Source organism: Musca domestica, unplaced genomic scaffold, assembly GCF_030504385.1.
Source record: "Musca domestica strain aabys unplaced genomic scaffold, Musca_domestica.polishedcontigs.V.1.1 153, whole genome shotgun sequence".
NCBI classification, from domain to species: domain Eukaryota; kingdom Metazoa; phylum Arthropoda; class Insecta; order Diptera; family Muscidae; genus Musca; species Musca domestica.
The window spans coordinates 761,453-780,169 of NW_026712211.1; the positions used below are offsets into that span (position 1 = coordinate 761,453).

Sequence of the window (18,717 nt, forward strand, 5' to 3'; positions counted from 1 at the left end):
ATGCTTATTTTGGATTTTATTATCGTTTTGGTTATTCAAAACTTATACCCTTTCTGGCAGAGTACCAGAAAAAAGGGTTCGATCTCTACCATCTTTATAACAGATCTTTTGTTGATAGAAATTTTGAGATTTGTCAAGTTTGAATGGAATCGAATGCTAATTACGAGTTGTATGAGCTTCTTGGATATTAAAAATGTTGACCCTTTTTGGGGGAGGTACCAGAAGGAGTGGACCGATATATGCGATGTGAGAAATATGAAGAGAACCAAATGCTTATTACGGATTTTATAATCGTTTTGGTTATTCGAAACGTTGACCCTTTGTTGCGGAGGTACCAGAAGGAATGGTCCGATCTCTACCTTCTCTTTAAAAGATTTTGTGCTGACAAAAATATTGAAATATATTAAGTCAGAATGGGATCGGATGTTAATTTCGCGGTTTATGAGCTTCATGCAAATTCGAAATGTTGACCCTTTGTGGGGGAGGTATCAGAATAGTGGATCGATATATTCCATCTTCGCGCCAGACCTTGGGTTAATAAAAATATTGTGATCTGTGTGATTTGGAGACGATCGGACTCTAACATAACAGTTTATAAGAATTATAATTATTCAAAATTTTGACCCATTGTGAGAAAGGTACTTGATAGAATTTGCCGATATTGTCCATTTTTGCATCTTATCTAGCTCTGATACTAATATTAGGATTTTCTATGAAAATTTAGAGTTTTTGTGGGGGAGGTATCAGAAGGAGTTGACCGATATTGTCCATATCCGAACTCGATCTAAGTTTGATAATAATATTACGATATACCAAGTTCGGACTTTATTGGATATTCTCTTCGAGAGTAAAAGTGTACTTGATCCAGCCAGAGAGATGAACGGACGGACACCCAAAATCGACTCCAAATAACCTGAAAAGGATTTGGTCCAAAGTGACCTGGGGTCTAACATCATTATTTCGATGAGGCTCGTTTTGGACGTATCAAATGAGATATATACCCTCTGTAGTCATATGGCTGAGGGTATAACAACGGTATGCCAAAACATACAAAAGTACTCAACACGAGCAGAATCTGCTCGATTTCGAGAGAATTTACCTTTCACTCCAAAATGGAGCAAAGCTTTTCCGCTCTTATTCAAGTGGCATAAAAAAATATTATAAACAAAATTCATTTGTTAACTCTTTGGGCTACTCCCGCACTTATTCGAGCGAGATTCACTTTCTACTCCAATTTGAGAGAGCATTTAGAGGCAGTAGTATATGTCCACCTTTTCATATAGCATCCATATAACTGTACCTCTCGATATTCATTATTTTGATGATTTGAGCAATATTTAGCAAATTTAGTGTTGTTCGGATACCGAATCTCGGAAAAATATTTTAAGTGTTACTTTCTAAATAGTAGTGGCTATTTAAAATTCGACCCGGTCGAAGATAACAGTTTTTTTATTTGTTAATTTCATCTATCATGTAAAAATTTGTATTTCTCTCTTCGGTCTGCGAATAGGCTGGCTCTGAAAAGGATTTTTGGATTTAAACGTTTCATTTGGTGTATTCTATTTTTTATGTACACAAAGATCGAGCTTGAAGATGGGCCATTTCGATTCCCTCCCGATTCGATTCACTTCTCTCCCAAGCAATTGCTTTTATAGGCACCACCTAAGGAGGGTATGTTAAACTTGTCACATTAGTTTTTATTGCGTCTAGGATGGTTGGTATATAAAATGAGATATAAGAATCCACGTTTGGCCGCCATATAACAGTACCTCCCGATATTTGTTATTTTGATTATTTTTGTCACATTTTTTCACGGATTTGCCTAAAAATCGTATTTGTGGTTCGATATGGGTTCTAGCTCCGTTTTTGCACTAAATTTGGTATTTAAGAATCGAATAGATAACATTCCTAAAATAAAAAAAAATGCCCAAATAGGTTCCCGTTTTTGTATGGCCCCCATATACACTAGAAAAAGATCGAACATGAAATACATCAGACCACTCCTTTTGATACCTCCCCTACGAAAGATTAACATTTTGAAGAAGCATAGATCTCACGAAGCGTGAAATAAGTGCCCGATTTTTTCTAATTTGCATAAAATTTTTAAATTTGGATTTTAAGAAATTTTAAATTTCATACACAACGAATATTTGACCCTTTGAGCCATGTCTTCCTTGGGTATCATACATGCTTCTTTCGTATTATCTTACGTCATTTTATTAGAACTTTTTCCAGGTTCTTTTAAATAGTAAGGTTTCCATTTATTTATTTATTATTTCATTAGAATTATATTTATTATTTCATTAGATGTAGTGAACTTTAAGTATCCAAAAAGTTTACATTAAAATATAATATTTTTAATAATTCTATATTTCTATTTTTTTTAATAATTGCAACAAAAAAAAATAACTAATATATGCTTTTCTTCTATTTTTCTATAATTTCAAATTGCCGGACATATCCATTTATCATTGCAACAACATCTTGGCAACGTCGTGTCAACAGTTACTGTGATGTGTTCCAAAAATGTCGTGAAGTTGATCCTTCTGGTCCTTTGGCAACATTGCGCAAATTGTTGCTGTCCGAGGAGAGCATTGCCACATTCAAGAAGTGGATACAACACAATTGGTATACCGTCGCCCTGGCCGTTGTTGGCGTATTTGTGCTGTTGGTAAGTAAAGAAGATAACAAAGAGTATCTAAAAAATACATCCGCAAAATCTAGACAAACAAATCTGTTGCTAAACAGATTTGCTTGTTATTGAAAGGTGGAATTAAAAAAAATAAAATATTTGAATTATTTCAAATTATCGACATATATGGACCCACTAATAGGAGCTACATATTAATACCATAAGAAAAAAATCTCTACAAAAAATAAATTTTGTAAAAATAATAGATATCATTCCAAATATTATCAATATTGGTTTGTGGAAGACTTTTTGTAGCCGTCACCACACTGTGGTACATTCATACTTCCTTTTGATGATCTTCTTGGAATCGTGTTCTGAATTGGTTTATGCATGTCCGTCCGTCTGTCCATGTATTTTTGTTAACAAATTACAGGTCACATTTATTGTCTGATTGAAATGAAATTTTCCACAAAACATTTGCTTGAAGGACGAATTCTTTTGCAATTGGTGATAATCGGATCAAATTTGGATATAGTTCCCAAAAATATAGTGTGTTCCGATTTTATGAGTATTGCGCACCAAATGCGTAATATATAGAGATCGGTTCAGATTTAGATATGTCTCCCATATGTATAGATGTAAATAATACATAAAGGACGCTAATTTTTGTCAAATTTTATATTTAGGTATTCTAAAAGTCATAACATGCACTTAATAGCAACGATATTTGGTTCGAGAGGTCACACAACATAAATTTACCTCAGTCAAGCTACATCATAGTGTTCTTGCGTATCATAAAGTCGGCAACGCCCGACTTTTGCCTTTCCTTACTGGTTTTATTTCCAAATTTAGCACCTTTTCCCTATTCACTGCACATTTTCTGATAATATCATAAAATCCTGAACATAAAATTTCGAAAATTTGTCGAGATCGGTTCAGATTTATATATGTCTCCCATATATATTCCCCTCTAATTTGATGTAAATAATACATAAGGGACGCTAATTTTTGTCAAAGAAAGTAGCTTCATCCGATTTTATATTTAGGTATTCTAAAAATCATAACATGCACTTCATAGCAACGATATTTGGTTCGAGAGGTCACACAACATAAATTTACCTCAATCAAGCTACATCATAGTGTTCTTGGGTATCCGACTTTTGCCTTTCCTTACTGGTTTTATTTCCTCATAACATCATTGTCCAATAGTCAGTCTGGGTCTTGGAAATTCCAAAACGATTTACTTCGAGTTTGCTGAAGAACTTGTTTTTTTTTTTTTAACGTCACCCCTCTAAATATTCATAAAGTTCTGACTATGATTCTGATAGGGTTGAAAGCTATTTAACTCATTTCTTCAAATAAAAATCCACATATTTGGAAAAAATGTTTGTTATTTAATGAAAAAAATTAATTTTTTGTATTTTAATGAAAATTCAATTTATGCAATGATATAAAAATCCACAGATTCAGTTTTACTTCTGTTATGAACGAACTGTTATTACATTACTCGTTACTTTTCTGTTCACTATTTCTAATTATTAATTTTTAAAATTCCATTAACCCAAAAAAAAAAATGTTTTTTTTTTGCTCAAAAGTTTATGAAATTTGCAACAATCCTGCTACAGGAAGAATACGAAAAGCAATTAGCCAAAAAGAATTCAACAGACGTCAATGGTGGTGGTGGTAGTAGTAAGTTATGGTGGTTTATTCCATCAACAACAGCAGCAGCTTTAGTGTATTTTGTATTTTTGCTAAATGAAAAAAAATCTCTAGTATTTTGTTTGTATTTTTGCAAAATTGTTCATCTCGTATTCAACATTGTTGTAGTATTTGACTGTAGCATGTAATGGCTTTAGTGAGGAAACACTTCATTAATCTGCTCCGTTCACTTAATATGGCTAGTGAAATGTTCATTCATCTTCATTTTGAGTTGAAGGCCGTTTTCGGGAAGTGAGAGTATAATAAAAATGCTTGGAATTTTGGTAGGAAATTTAATTCATATTAAAGAAAAACTAAGAAAAGGAAGTGTTGGAAGTAGAAGACATTTAAGGATCAATAAATGAAGAACAAAAAAAAAGGGATTTTCGATGGCATAGATAAAATTTCCATAAAATTAAAAAAAAAAAAACAATTACTGAGTGCATCCAAATTGAGAAAATCCAAAAATCAGAAGTTAAAGACAAAATTCAAAACAAAATAGATTTTCGATTGCATACCTAAAATTTCCAGAACTATTTTGAAAGAAAAAAATTTTGAGAGCATCCAAAATTAAAAAATCCAAAAATCAGAATTCAAAAACAAAATTCCATTAACTTTGATTTTGGAACATCCTTTAGACAAATAATACGATTTTTCTAAGCTTAAAAATATGATAAGGATTTACAGAGAAGGGTGAGATGAAAAAACTGCAGCCAATTGCAACTAAAGAGTTGCTTCGCTTGGCCGAAAGTGGTGAACTGCCGAATATGCTTTTCTCCGATGAGAAAACATTCGTTGTCCAGCAGTTTGTAAACAAACAAAATTATCGTGTTTTCTTGCCAAAGAGGTCAGCTGAAAATGTGCACCTTCGGTTGGCCACCAGAAATCAAGCGCCGGCCATGGTGATGGTGTGGGCCGCCATAACAGCCGATGGTCGCTCTCCGCTTGTATTAATCGACCAGAATTAGAATCAGAATATATGCCGAATATTATCGCGAAAATGTTCTGGAGGGTGTATTAAGCTTGGACATTCAAATAGGACCCAGCACCATCGCACTCAGTACGCGCCACCCAAGAATAGTTGCAAAATGAGGTCTCTCACTTAATTTTCAGCGCACAATATCCACCAAAATCTCCGGATAGCAATCCGTTGAACTATTGTGTCTGGAGTATTTTGGAAAGCAAGGTTGGCACTAAAAAATACCAAAGTGTCGATCACCTCAAGCAAGCGCTTCGCCTGTAGTGGCCAAATGGCTTTCCTTCAATAAAATTAAAAAAAATGTAAAAATTATGATGTTTGGCTTTATTACAGTTTTTTATCTCATTTTTCGGAGGCCATGGAGAGATTTTGATGTCGATGTTACTGGCTTGTGCGTATACAGGGGGGATTGCTGCCGAGATGTTTGGGTTGCTTTTGGTTCGGAAGTATTCGGATTGCTGTCGACTAGGAAGTTTTCATGGGGAAAATGCAAAAAGTAAAAGTGACAAAGTATTAGTAGATGGATACGAGCTAGGAACTAGCTATGGACTTAGAGCTTGGCAATGGCTTAAAAATTGCTATAAGCGTAGAGCTTTTTAAGAGCTTGGGGCGTAGAGACAGCTAAGAGCTTGGAGTTAGCTATAAACGTGATGCTTGTCAAGAGCGTGGAGCTTGTAATGACAGGAATTCTCCCTTTGGGCAGGAATAGATCGTCGTGGTCCAATTTATTTCTTTTGAGACAGAGCAGAATCACCGATTTTGGTTTTCGTTTGATTTGATATTTTATTGGAGATAATCGAATACTATACTTATTCTACGATAAGTAGAACTGATTCTTCGATCCGGAATTAAAAATAGTTCCTCGACTCGAGACCTAGATAAGTATTCGATACACGGAACAGAGAAAAGGATTCGGCAATCAGGTTTTTTTAATGCGAAAAACGTGGTTAATGACTCAAACAGGATGTATGAGGAGTATACGGCTACGTTTACGGGAGATCCGATACGTAGAACTACAGAGGTGTTTAAAACTATGTTTGCAAGATACCTTAATAACTACTCAAGCAGAATACTTAAATATTCAAGGATACTGTTGCTAATTTCCTTAATAGCAACAGTATCCTTAATACCCAAGAAGACTACAAGGACATTCAATAGTTATAAAAAGACTCACAAAGGATTTCTAAGGACCTCGGGATCCACAAGGATGTCCCAGGATGACCAAGGATTTGACTCAATGTTGCGTAACTTACCACGATTGATGCTAACGAGTTTCCAAGACCGTGGATGAGCTACACGTCCATTAAACTTTCTAGGACCGTGACGATGCTTTGAACGGGGAGATTGCTTATAGTGGGGTCGTAGTATTTGGTAGCGAATTCCAGTTTCCTAAACCATAGATGAGCCACACGTCTATTTCACTTCTACTTTGCCGGCTGAACTCGACAATCTCGGCGATTAAATCAGAATTATATTCCGATTATATAACGAAGTGAATGCGAATTATTTCCTAAGAGTTAAATGTAGACAGGTTAATTTTGCAATTAATGTAGTATAAGGCAGAAGAAAAGGTCACGCTACGAAAAAAATACCAAACCAGAAGATTTTAGAAGGTTGTGGAACATTCGCTTTTTAACTATTTCCCTGTCTTAAACTTGTCCTTTTTGATCCTTGGTCATTGTGGTCATATTTAAGCCTAACATGTACTGCCAGATAATGTTTTCCCAAATATTTATAAATTTTCAATATTTTACTAATCCGCAATTTTTTCTCCCCTCTACCTTCCATCCATCTTTTTGCAGATCCTGAGCACGAAACTTCTAACGAAACGATCAAATCTAAAACTGAAGTCGGTAACAATAATACACAGCGCCACCACCGAAACCGTCCGACTGCCAGACGACAACAACGGCGTTATCGTTCACACGGCCGTGCGAACAAAGGTGCCGTTCAAAAAGAAAGTCAGAGGCGAGCGAGCAGCAGCCAATGGTAAGAAAACATCAGCAGCAGCAGCAACAACAACGCAGACAGCAGCAGCAGGCGGTGGTGGGGTAACAAAGGCAAGTAAGGTCATCAATAAAAACTCCCATTCCCATGGACGCATCACCAAAGTGGCGGCAGCAGCAACGGCGGCAACCACCAGCTCAGCAGCAGCCGGAGCCACTGCTGTTGTAACAACAACATCGACGACACCGGGTGAAGGCAAGAAACCACCGCGCGGCAAAAAGAATCGCATTTCCGGCAGTCAAAGTAAAACCGCTCAAAATGTCATCAATGCTGTGGTCAATGCCGAAAAGGCGGCCAATGCGGCGGAAAATCTCAAGAAATCAAAGAAAAAGAAACACAGCAAAGAAATCATTGATTATTCCACACGCAACACAGGTGGCCTGGGTTCGGCCAATAATCACACCAACACTTTTGGCAAGGTACAAAAATGGTTGCTGGAATCCCCCATTGTGGCCCAGCCACTATCCCACATTGAACACTCTTCGAAGGTTAAGAATGTTATGAGTAAATCTCAGAGTACCCCTGAAAGATTGGTCCAGAAGACACCCACCAAGAGTAAGAGCATGGGTAATTTGTCCAATGAAAAGGTCAAGCTGCAAGTGGTCTACAAGCCACCTTTCAAATTTGCCCTACGCCTCTCGAAGAACACCAAAGTCAAGACCCATGTCATTGGCAATCCGGCGAATACGAAATTTAAACGGCATTCGCGTAGCGACAACAAAAGGGCCAGCGGTAGTCATCAAATGGATGGTGGAGGCAATACTGGAGGTAGTGGTAGTGGTGGGGCTGCCAGATCTCTGGGAGAAAAAACTAAACGGGCCGCTCTTTTGCTGCGCTCCAACAATGATGAGGACAATCAAATTTTAACCCTAAATGAACCCAATTATGAAACCTTAAACCCCAAAACCGCTCCATCACGTGTGGAGAATCCCTTCTATGAAAATCTCAAATTCATACAGACCAACGAGAAGCGCCTGAGCGATCCAGCTGTAAATGCTGCTGGCGAAAAATCGAACAGCACAAGTGCCGCCTCCAGCATGGTCAAGCGTTCGTCGAGCAAATCAAATCTGGACAACCAACCCTCCACTTCACAGACCCAACATTTCCAGAGATCATCCAGTTCCAGTAATCCCTTTGCCGTAGACCAGCAGCGTTCATCGCGCAAGCTCAGCGACAGCAATGCTGATAATCTGAGTCGCAATTTTGGCAGCACTCAAAATCTCATAAATAATAGTCAGAATAATCTAAGCAAAACCAAGAAACGCAGTAGTCTTAATCTCAAGTCTAGTGTGGCCAAGAATGGCAAAGATCCACCACCTGGCCTGCAGCCGGCCAAGCGCAGTAACTCCAACATGAATCTGCGGAGAGAATCCACGGATAATTCCAAGCTCACACAAGTGGGCAGCAAAAGTGGACTGAGTGTGCCAGCCGCGCAGGGTCACGGTCCTGTGCCGCTGAGACGCAGCATAAGCTCCACACCAGCCCACCAATCCGATCAAATGCCGGGCAATGTCTTGGCCAAATCTTCTTCCTCCTCGTCCACACCGGCTGCATGCTTAGCTGGCAGTAACACATCGCAGCAACTGCCATCATATAATGCTCAACGTGCGTCGCGAGCTAGTTTTAGTAACATACCCAGAGCTAGTCTTAGTTTGCTTAATACGGCGGCGGCAGCAGCAAATGCAGCCTCTATAGCATCCTCCAGCTGTTCGTCGGCTGGCGGCAGTGTGGGTAGCAGTAATTCTCCGGCCAATCTTAACAATAGTTTTAATTTTAATCCAGCCATAGTAACACAAGCCGAGCACAGGCGCAGCCGCACAAGCTTGCCACCACCACCGCTAATCAGTGCCCCCCTACCGCCCGGGCAGCAACGTTCGAATTCGATAAGACAGCATACTCACAACTATCATCCACCACCACTGCCTGCTGCGGCCTCAGCATCCACTTCCAAGTCATCATCCTCCTCCTCCGCCAGTTCTGCAAACAACAACAACACCAGCCACCACAATTCGAAAATGCATGCCACAGAATTGACATCAGATTTGGAGGTAATGGTCTCCGACATAGAAACCCTGGTTAGTTAGTCAAAAATCCATGGAGTTCGTCAGAAGATGCGTTCGCTAAAGGATCGCATGAATACGTATCTGCAAGACGGACACTAAAAAAAAAGTATTAAAATGTAACAGCAATCTGAAGGCTGCTATACACGTAATGTTAGCGTCATATGTAAAAGAACGTTTTATACATTTATATTAAGCATATTTATAGCATACTTTAAGGCGCCTCACACAATTTGTATTCTGAAAGGAAACTCATTATAGTATAGCAAATATGAATACATTCAGAGGATAACTGCAATATAAATATGATAGATCAATATTACATAGCATTGTACAAAATATATCCTAAAAAGGGTAGCGTTCGATTAAGTTAAAAAAATTGTTGAGAAAGAATTAATTTCCATATGACTCTAACAAGACGTGGAAACTGGCCTTAAACAAAACTACATATAACATAAAACTTTGATATGGTCTTTTTCGAGTCATTTTTTCTACAACAGACAGAAAATGCCGCCTCACTGCCCTCGTTTTCTATTTTTGTTTTTCGGTTTCCAAATTCTTTGGTTTTTCATTTTCCTTTAAGGCCGTCAACTGAAAATCAAATGGATTAACAAAATGATATTAAAACAACAAAAGTAATACTAACAGTCCACAGATATACATAGATATAAATTTGGATACATTTAAAAATCTGTGGAAAATTTTATAACAAAACAAAAACTAACAAACAAATGGAAGACTTCCCCGTAATCCATCCATTACCATACATATCTGAAGATAATTTTTGGAAATTTATGTACGTACATACATATTTATTGCCATGTTAAGATGATGTTGGAAAAAATGTTTTTATTAAAGGACATATTTTTGATATGAGGATACGGGGATAACAAAATTCCCAATTTGAAAAAAAAATTGAGTCTAAAGGTTCGAAGGGTTAAATAACTCACAAATTATTTTGTCAGGACAGCCAGGCAGGGACAGATAAAAGGAAACACCTCCAATTTTCACTGAGCATTTATTTTCGGTGATTAAAAGGAGAGACTTTTAGGTGGTCTTAAGGAAACGGAACGGAGTACTTTTAATGAGCTCTAAACTCTGAATAAAATAACTGATCTGCTGAGAGAAAAAAAAAACTTTTTTGTATTTCCAGTTTTACTTTTTAAGATCAAACTGGCAATGCCCGCAAATTCGACTACAACAAAAAGTCCAGATAGATTCGCTCCAAATGTTCGTGTTAGGCCTTACTCAAAATGCACAATTTGTTCAGTTTGGCAAATTTTTTTAATAAAAACTTCATAAATTGAGCTTAATTTTCAGACTTTCAATTTATTTCTTTTTCTCGGAAAGCAAATTTGGAAAATTTTTACCGTTTACACCAAAAAGTCTTCAAAATCTTTCATTTTGAAGTTCACCGAGGAGGATACTAATAAACCATTGCACAATGGAACCACATTTAATTTTTCTTTTCAAAGCTATTTCAACGTCTCCTTATCAAATTCCAATATCCAATTTTATAATTTTAGCTCTATTCCATCATCTAATACCAAAATTAGTAACATTGTGTAGGCACTTCTCTCCATCCGAAAAATCAAAAATCATCCAAAATAAATACCATTTAGTAATTTTCGAACAAATTTTGTATGCACTTACAAATCCACCACCAGATCCTAAGCTCAGTTCCATACAGTAACCTTAATATCAAATTCCAGGATTTCAGCTCTGTTATTTTCCCCATTACAAAACTTAGTAACATTTAGTACGCATATCCAAAACCCATTTCTTCTCTCAAGCACAGACTCCAGCAGTCACATTTATATCAAATTTCAGGATTCCACATCTATCCCTTTACCAATAGCAGATTTGGTACTATTTAGTACTTTTCACATTTCAAAAAGCAACTCCATATCTCAATACCAGAAACCAACAGAGACCTCAATATCAAATTTCGCGGTTCCAGCTCCATTCCTCCACCCAATGGCCAATTTGGTACCACATTTATAAAACCACCTCCATATCTTAACGCCAACAACGAAATCTTACCATATTTCGGGATTCCAAATATTTCCTTCACCCAACACCAAATTTAGTACCATTCAGTACTTTTCGTACAATTATGGCACACATTTCCAAAACCACCTCAATATCTCAATCTCAGATACCAACAGACACCTCAATATCAATTTTCAGAACTTTATCTATATCACTTCCAAATTTGGTACTATTTAGTACTTTTCGTACATTTACAGTACACATTTCCAAAACCAACACCTCAATATCAAATTTGAGGACTCCTTCACCCAAAGCCAAAATGTTGTACCATTTAGTACTTTTCGTACATTTATAGTACACATTTCTAAAACCATATGCAAATTTCAGGATCCCAGCCTATCCCTTCACCCAAGACCAAAATTAGTACCAATTAGTACTTTTCTTACAAATATAGGACGCATTTCCAAACCCACCTTCTAATCTCAACCTCAGATACCACCAGTAATCTAAATATCAAATTTCAGAATTTTATCTCTATCCCTTCATCCAATATCAGATTAAATACTATTTTGTACTTTTCGTACAATTATAATGCACGTTTCCAAAACCACCTCCATATGACCAGGCAACACATGAACAGCGACCATAGTACCAAGTTTCAGATTTCAAGCACTATCTGTCCACCCAATACCAAAATGTACCAAATATGGTACTACTTAGTACATTTCTTTGTCTTGGCAAGACTACCTCTTATCACAAACCTACCACGAATTTCGAAATTCCAACTTTTAAAACTAAGTGCTTAAAATTTAATACCATTTAGTACAATTCGCAGACATAGCACTCATTTTGAAAAACTCCTCTCTTTCACAAACCGTAGTGGTGGATAGGCGGGGAGCCCAATAAAAAAATTCCAGCTTTATCCGTTCACCCTAAAACTTAATTATTCCAAATTTAGTACCATTTTGGACAATTCGCACACTTAGTACACATTTCGTATAATCACCTTCATAACTATATTAAACTTGTTTGTCAAACCCTAATTCTCATACCAAACTTCAATTTTTTAGTTCTATCAGTTCACATAGTACCAAATTCAAATTCAGTTCCATTTTAGAACTTTTCATAAGCTTAAAGTAAGAATTTCCAAAAAATATCCTGCAAAATCCAAATACAAATCTGTCCTGCCTTTCATCAGTGACTCTTATTCTAAATTTTAGAATTATGGCTCATTTCGTTTGTCCAATAAAAAGTATTAAATTTTTAGTCAATTTCAGTTCTTTCCGTACCCTTTAGTACAAATTTCCAAAAACCCAGCCTTATCGCACGCCTATTAGGCTCCCTGTCTATCTACCACCAAGTTTGTAATGGTACTACATTTAGAACAGTTTGGTTTAGAGTGAACGGATGGATCTGGAATTTTATATTGGGGTCTCTGTAAGTGGTAGGTATGTAATAATATGTAGTTTTGGAAATGTGTACTACAAATGCACGAGAAGTACTAAATGCTCTCCCAGTCACCGGTTATGATCATAAATTTCTATTTCGAAACATTGATTTTGGTTCCACTGGATTTAGGTCCACATTTCTTACAATTTGGTATAGGGTTCATGTGCAGCCTAGACATTTGGAAGTGGTTTCGGAAATTTGTACTATAATAACGAAAAGTACTGAATGATACTATATTTGAAAGGAATACAATACTAAAAGGATACAATTCGGAAATTTCATATTTAGATCACTGATAGTATCTGTGTTTCAAATTTGGCGGTAGTTTGAAAATGCGTCCTATATTTGTACAAAAAGTACTAAATGGTACTAAATTCAATTTCAAGATCTAGCCTCAGCCGTTTCGCCTGCTCGTAGATTCTCGGTCAGTCATTCAATTATTGCAAAGAGTCCTCTTTCCTTACATTGGATGTTTCTAAATCGGCATCTACTTACTTTTTTTTGGCGATTTTTAAACAAATTTCCTACAAAACGGTTTGTTTTATACAATTTTAATAAATCTTCTTGTTTAAAAGAAATGCGACAACATCTCTTTAACAATGCGCCTAAAAGTATGCTTTAAAAACGGCCCAAACGTATGGAAACATTCCCTCATCATCTAACATGGCAATAGCAAAACCAATAAAACAAATCTTGCCTTAAATTTGTAAGATAAAATCGAACAATTTTCGGTCTACTCAACAGCATAACAATTTAGGAAATATGTATGAAAATAAAATTGCTGATATTTGAAAATATCTTGTACACAAAAACAAAACCCCTCTCCTCAGCACCAACATTTTGAAAGAAAAAGTAAAAGTCTTCAAAAACTATTTTGTGATCGTAGTTTATTTATAATAAATTTATTTTTTAAAAAATCAAGCAGAAATCTAAATTGAACAATAATTAAAGAAATTAAAAAAACAAGTCTTATAACAATTATAAGCAACAACAACACGTTTGGACATTAAACAAACACACAAAACTATTGTAAAAAATGATGTAAATTTTTATGTTATAAATACATTGCAATTGTAATAAAACGAATAACAAAACTGATATAATTTTATAATAGAAAAACAACTACAACTACATTATAATATAAATATTAAATAATAACTGTGTAAAAACTAACCGTAAATATTATATATATAAATAAACAAAAACAATTAATATTTTTAAGGCAACTCAAGCAAAAAGGCAATTGAAGTCTTCTTCATTTGGATATGCAAAGGAAAAAAATATATACATAATTGTCAGCAAAATATTGGTAGTTAAATAAAAAACCCCAACAACAAAAACTAGACAACAAATAATTATGTGTAAAGTATATTTTTTGCCAACTATTATTTTTTAATTTGATTTCTTAACCTTACTTTTGTCCCAGTTTTTAATTTGTATTAATACCACTAATAATATTAATAATAGTTAAGTAATTAATTAATTAATTAACAATGAAACGTAAGCTTAAATTCAATAACACCTAAACAACAACAACAACAAAATAACAATCGAATAAATTAAAAACAAAAATCATACAAATAAAAAACCACTATGAATAAAAAATATGAAACAAAAAAATAAAAACGTTTTAAAATGTCTTATGTGTCAATTAATGTATAAATTGTGTAAAATAAAACAAAACAAAAGCAAACAAAAATGATAATCATACATGAATGAAAACAAACAAAAAAAAACATGAATAAATAAAAAACAACACAAAAATCTGATAATTAATTGTGGTTTTATTTCAGAAAGTTTTAATGTTTCACAGTAGAGGTAGTGTGTCAAGAAATACTGATAAAACGAAATGGAGCTCTATTATTGTTGAATATGACAAATATTTATGAAATTGTTAATTTGAGACTGAGACTGATCTCAAAAAATGTAGGTGTTTTAAATGAATTAACCCCGGTCCTGTATTTGTTATAGCCCCTGATTTTCGTTATTTTGAAGTTTTCTGCAACATTTTGGTATAGCTCCCATACAATGGCACATGATGATTTCCGACATTTTCAAAATTTCTAACATAAACAGCTGTTATCGTTTAATAATCCAATATTTGGCTCTCACCTCGTAAAAAATTTCCATGGGATTTGATCCACGGACCTCGATGTGTAGCCAACTAAATGTTGCAGTCTCAACGTTCAAAGTCATCATTCAGTACAGCAGCACAATTACAGGCAATGTAGTTGTTGTGGGAAAAAGTTCATCGCTACAAAGAAAAGAATAAGCGTGAGATAAAAAAAACTGCAACAATGTCAAACGCCATAATTTTTACATTCGTTTTTTTTTTAATTTCACTGAATGAAAGCAGAAAATGTCGGAAATAGCATCAAATGTTAGACTAAATTTAAATTTGTTCGAATTGATCACCTTTGGCACAAATTATGGCCTTCAAACGGCCAATGAAGCCGTCACACGTTGCCCGAATGTTGCTCTGCAGTACTATGGCCCATTCCCGGCGAAGCGCTTGCTTGAAGTGATCGACACATTGGAATTTTTTTGTGCCAACCTTGTTTTCCTAAATACTCCAGACACAATAGTCCAACGGATTGGTATCGGGAGATTTTGGTGGCCATTGTGAGCTGGAAATGAAGCAAGAAACATAATTTTGTAACCATTCTTGGGTGGCGCGTGCTGAGTTCGATGCTTCTGAGTCCTGTTGGAATGCCCAAGGTCTGCGGCCAAAATGTTTGCGAGCCCAAGACTTTAATACACCCTCCAAAATAAGTTCACTTTTTGGATTTTCAATGACTTTACCCCGAGCTCTTTTTCAATATTTGCCGAATGGAATATTGCGATATGTTCAGATCACGAGCCAGTTTTTGGCCACTGAGATGCGGGTTTCGATCAAGTCGCTTCTTTACATTTGGAGCCATTTCTGCTGATGTTGCTGTTTTCTACCGTCCACTTCCTTGACGTCGGGCTACGCTTCCAGTATCACAGTAACGAGCGATGTTACGAGACACAAAAGATTTATTCACATTTAAATGCTGGAGTGCTCTAACGATAGCCACTTGTGGTTTTCCAGCCAAATATAAAGAAATTACACTATCACGCTTGAATTACATCACCAATAACTTTTTTCTGGAAAATTCTCACCAAAATGCTTATGTACGCTTGTAAACTACATAATGTCACTGTCAATAATAATTTTAACAGCTGTTGGCTTAGAAATGACCGCAGACTGGAGTTGGTTGCAGTTTTTTCATCTCACCCTGTACAATTCTCAATCGATTTCATAGATCTATGTATAAAAATCAAAATACAGGCAATATTTTGTTAAGAAAAACTCTAAAACTTTGCCCAATTGTTAGTCTGGATTAGTGGTATTGAAAATGAACTTTATTTGTCGACGTTGAGGTACCTTACTTTGTCTACCATTATTTCCAACTAAAGCAGCTCCCATATAATGGCACAGCATGATTTTCGACGTTTTCAAGGTTTTTGTCCTCATTATGCCCTCAGTCTGGGTATATATCATTTGATACGGCCAAAAGGTGCTTCATCAAAATAACGGTTTCAGACTAGGTCTCTTTGAGCCGTTTCAAGACATTTGGAGTCGATCTAGCAATTTCTGTCCGACCGTTCGTCTGTCTGTCTGTCGATAATTCTCGAAGGGAGTATCCGATTTAATCCAAACTTGGTACATCATAATACTATTTTCAAACTTAGATCAAGTACGGAGATGGACAACTCCTTCAGGTAACTCCCCAAAAATTTTCAATATTAAAAAAAAATTCACTGCACAGAAAGAGAAAGGATAACTCAATATTACCCCAACTTTGCATATCCTATTATTTGCATCAATGCATGGTCAGGTGCGAAAGTGGACAATAACGGTCAAAATTTGGAATAATTATAAAATGTGATGTATGAGTCCGATTGTCTTTAAATTGCACACATCACAATATTTTTATTAACCCAAGGTCTGGTGTGCAGACGGAATAAATCCGTCTACTCCTTCTGGTAGCTCCCCCACAATGGGTCAAAATTTTGAATATTCATAAAGCTCATAAAACACGAAATTACCATTTATAACCATTTAGACCTGGTACATCTCAATATTGCCATTTACACAAAATCTGTTATAAAGATGATAGAGATCGGACCATTCCTTCTGGTACTTGCCCCACAAAGCTTCAAAGTTTTGAACAACCAAAACGATTAAAAATCCGAAATAAGCATCGGCTTCTCTTTAAATTACACACATCATAATATTTTTATTAACCCAATGTCTGGTGTGAATTGGGATCGGACCATTCCTTCTGGTAGCTACCACACAAAGTTTCATGAAGCTCATCTCAATATTTCTAGCAACACAAGGTCTGTTATAAAGATGGTCGAGATCGGACCATTCCTTCTGGTACCTTTCCCACAAAGGATCAACATTTTGAATAGCCAAAACGATCATAAAATCCGAAATAAGCATTCGGTTCTCTCCATATTTCACACATCTCATTATTTCTACTAACACAAGACATGCTGTGAAGATGGTATATATCGATCCAATCCTTCTGGTACCTCCAACGCAAAGGGCCAAAATTTTGAATATCCATGAAGCTCATAAATCGCGAAACAACTTAATGTTTCTAGCAACACAAGATCTGTTATAAAGATGGTAGAGATCTGGCCATCAGCGTCAGCGATTCCTTATTTCTCTCAACTATTAACCTAAGATTAATTTGAATAAATCTTTGGATATAAATGTTCGATTTTCTTGTAATTTTTTTCAATATTAGATATAGTATTAAAATGGAATAATTAATCTACTATACATGGTAACTCCGCATATTTTAACATTTTTTAAAAATTATCACATATCTCATATAAAATGAAGAAAGTAGTCTATATAGTAAAAACTTGGCATTTTTAGGTCCGATACGAAATTGACAATATAGGTCCATTCCTGAATCTACTCTTAAAAGGGTTAAGAATTTGAATAATCATAACAGAAGTCAAAATATATTTAAACACTGGCTGAGAGTATACATCTGTCAGCAAAACCAACTGAAATTGTGTAACTTGTTTGTTTTGTTTTTTTTTTTTTTAATCTTTGTTTCAATTTGTAAATTGTAAGGCCGGATTGTATGAATAATTTTTGTTTAAAGAAAAAACTGGTTTTTAAGAAAAAATGATGTGGCAACACTTTTTTAATAATAGAGCAACAAACATTTGTTAATTCAATTTAAATAAAAAGGTACAAAAATAAATTTAATTGGATAGTTGTTATTACAACCAGATTTTTATTACTTGAAAATGTTTTAAAGTTCCCATAAAAACATAATTTCATTTGCAAAATTATAAGTAGTTTCGAACCGAAAAAAAAATCGGTTCTCATTTTCCGACGTTAAAGAAGTTAAACATGGAATTCGTTCCTATGACATGCCTGTAAAAATCTGGGATTTTAGTCAAACTTTTACGGAATTTTGCAGCGCAAGTTTTTTATAATAGAAGTTGAGTAGTAGGATTTTTAAACATTTGAAAATTATAAAACTTCGACACAATATTTTAAATTATTTGTTTAAATTTTTTAAGTTCATTGACCTCCAAAAACAATTGCAAAAATTTTTTACACACAAAAAATTGTTTCTATTATTATTTTAATTCTAATTATTGCCAACGAAACAATGGCCGTCATTTATTTTTAGGATTTTAAAATCAATAAAACAGTTATCCTTTTTTGAAGTTTTTAATCCCTACTAAATATTGGTCAGCCATTCATTTACAATTGTTATAATTAATGTACGAATGAATTAAAGCCGAAATAAAATGAATGTATTTTCAATTCAATAACAACAATATTCAACAGTTAGTTGTTGTTCCATGCTGTTTTTGGTACATTATTTGTATTTAAT

General features: G+C 35.2%; 1 protein-coding gene across 1 annotated transcript in view; it reads left to right on the plus strand.

Annotated features, from left to right (window-relative positions):
- Positions 1-14,595, plus strand: part of LOC131801326 (uncharacterized) — a 103,892-nt gene extending 89,297 nt beyond the window's left edge. The window contains exons 9-10 of the mRNA XM_059119875.1: positions 2,506-2,671; positions 7,112-14,595. Coding sequence (XP_058975858.1) covers positions 2,506-2,671; positions 7,112-9,400 — 2,455 coding nt within the window. The 3' untranslated portion in view covers positions 9,401-14,595. The remainder of the gene's footprint in view (positions 1-2,505; positions 2,672-7,111) is intronic.
- Positions 14,596-18,717: the final 4,122 nt, after the last annotated feature.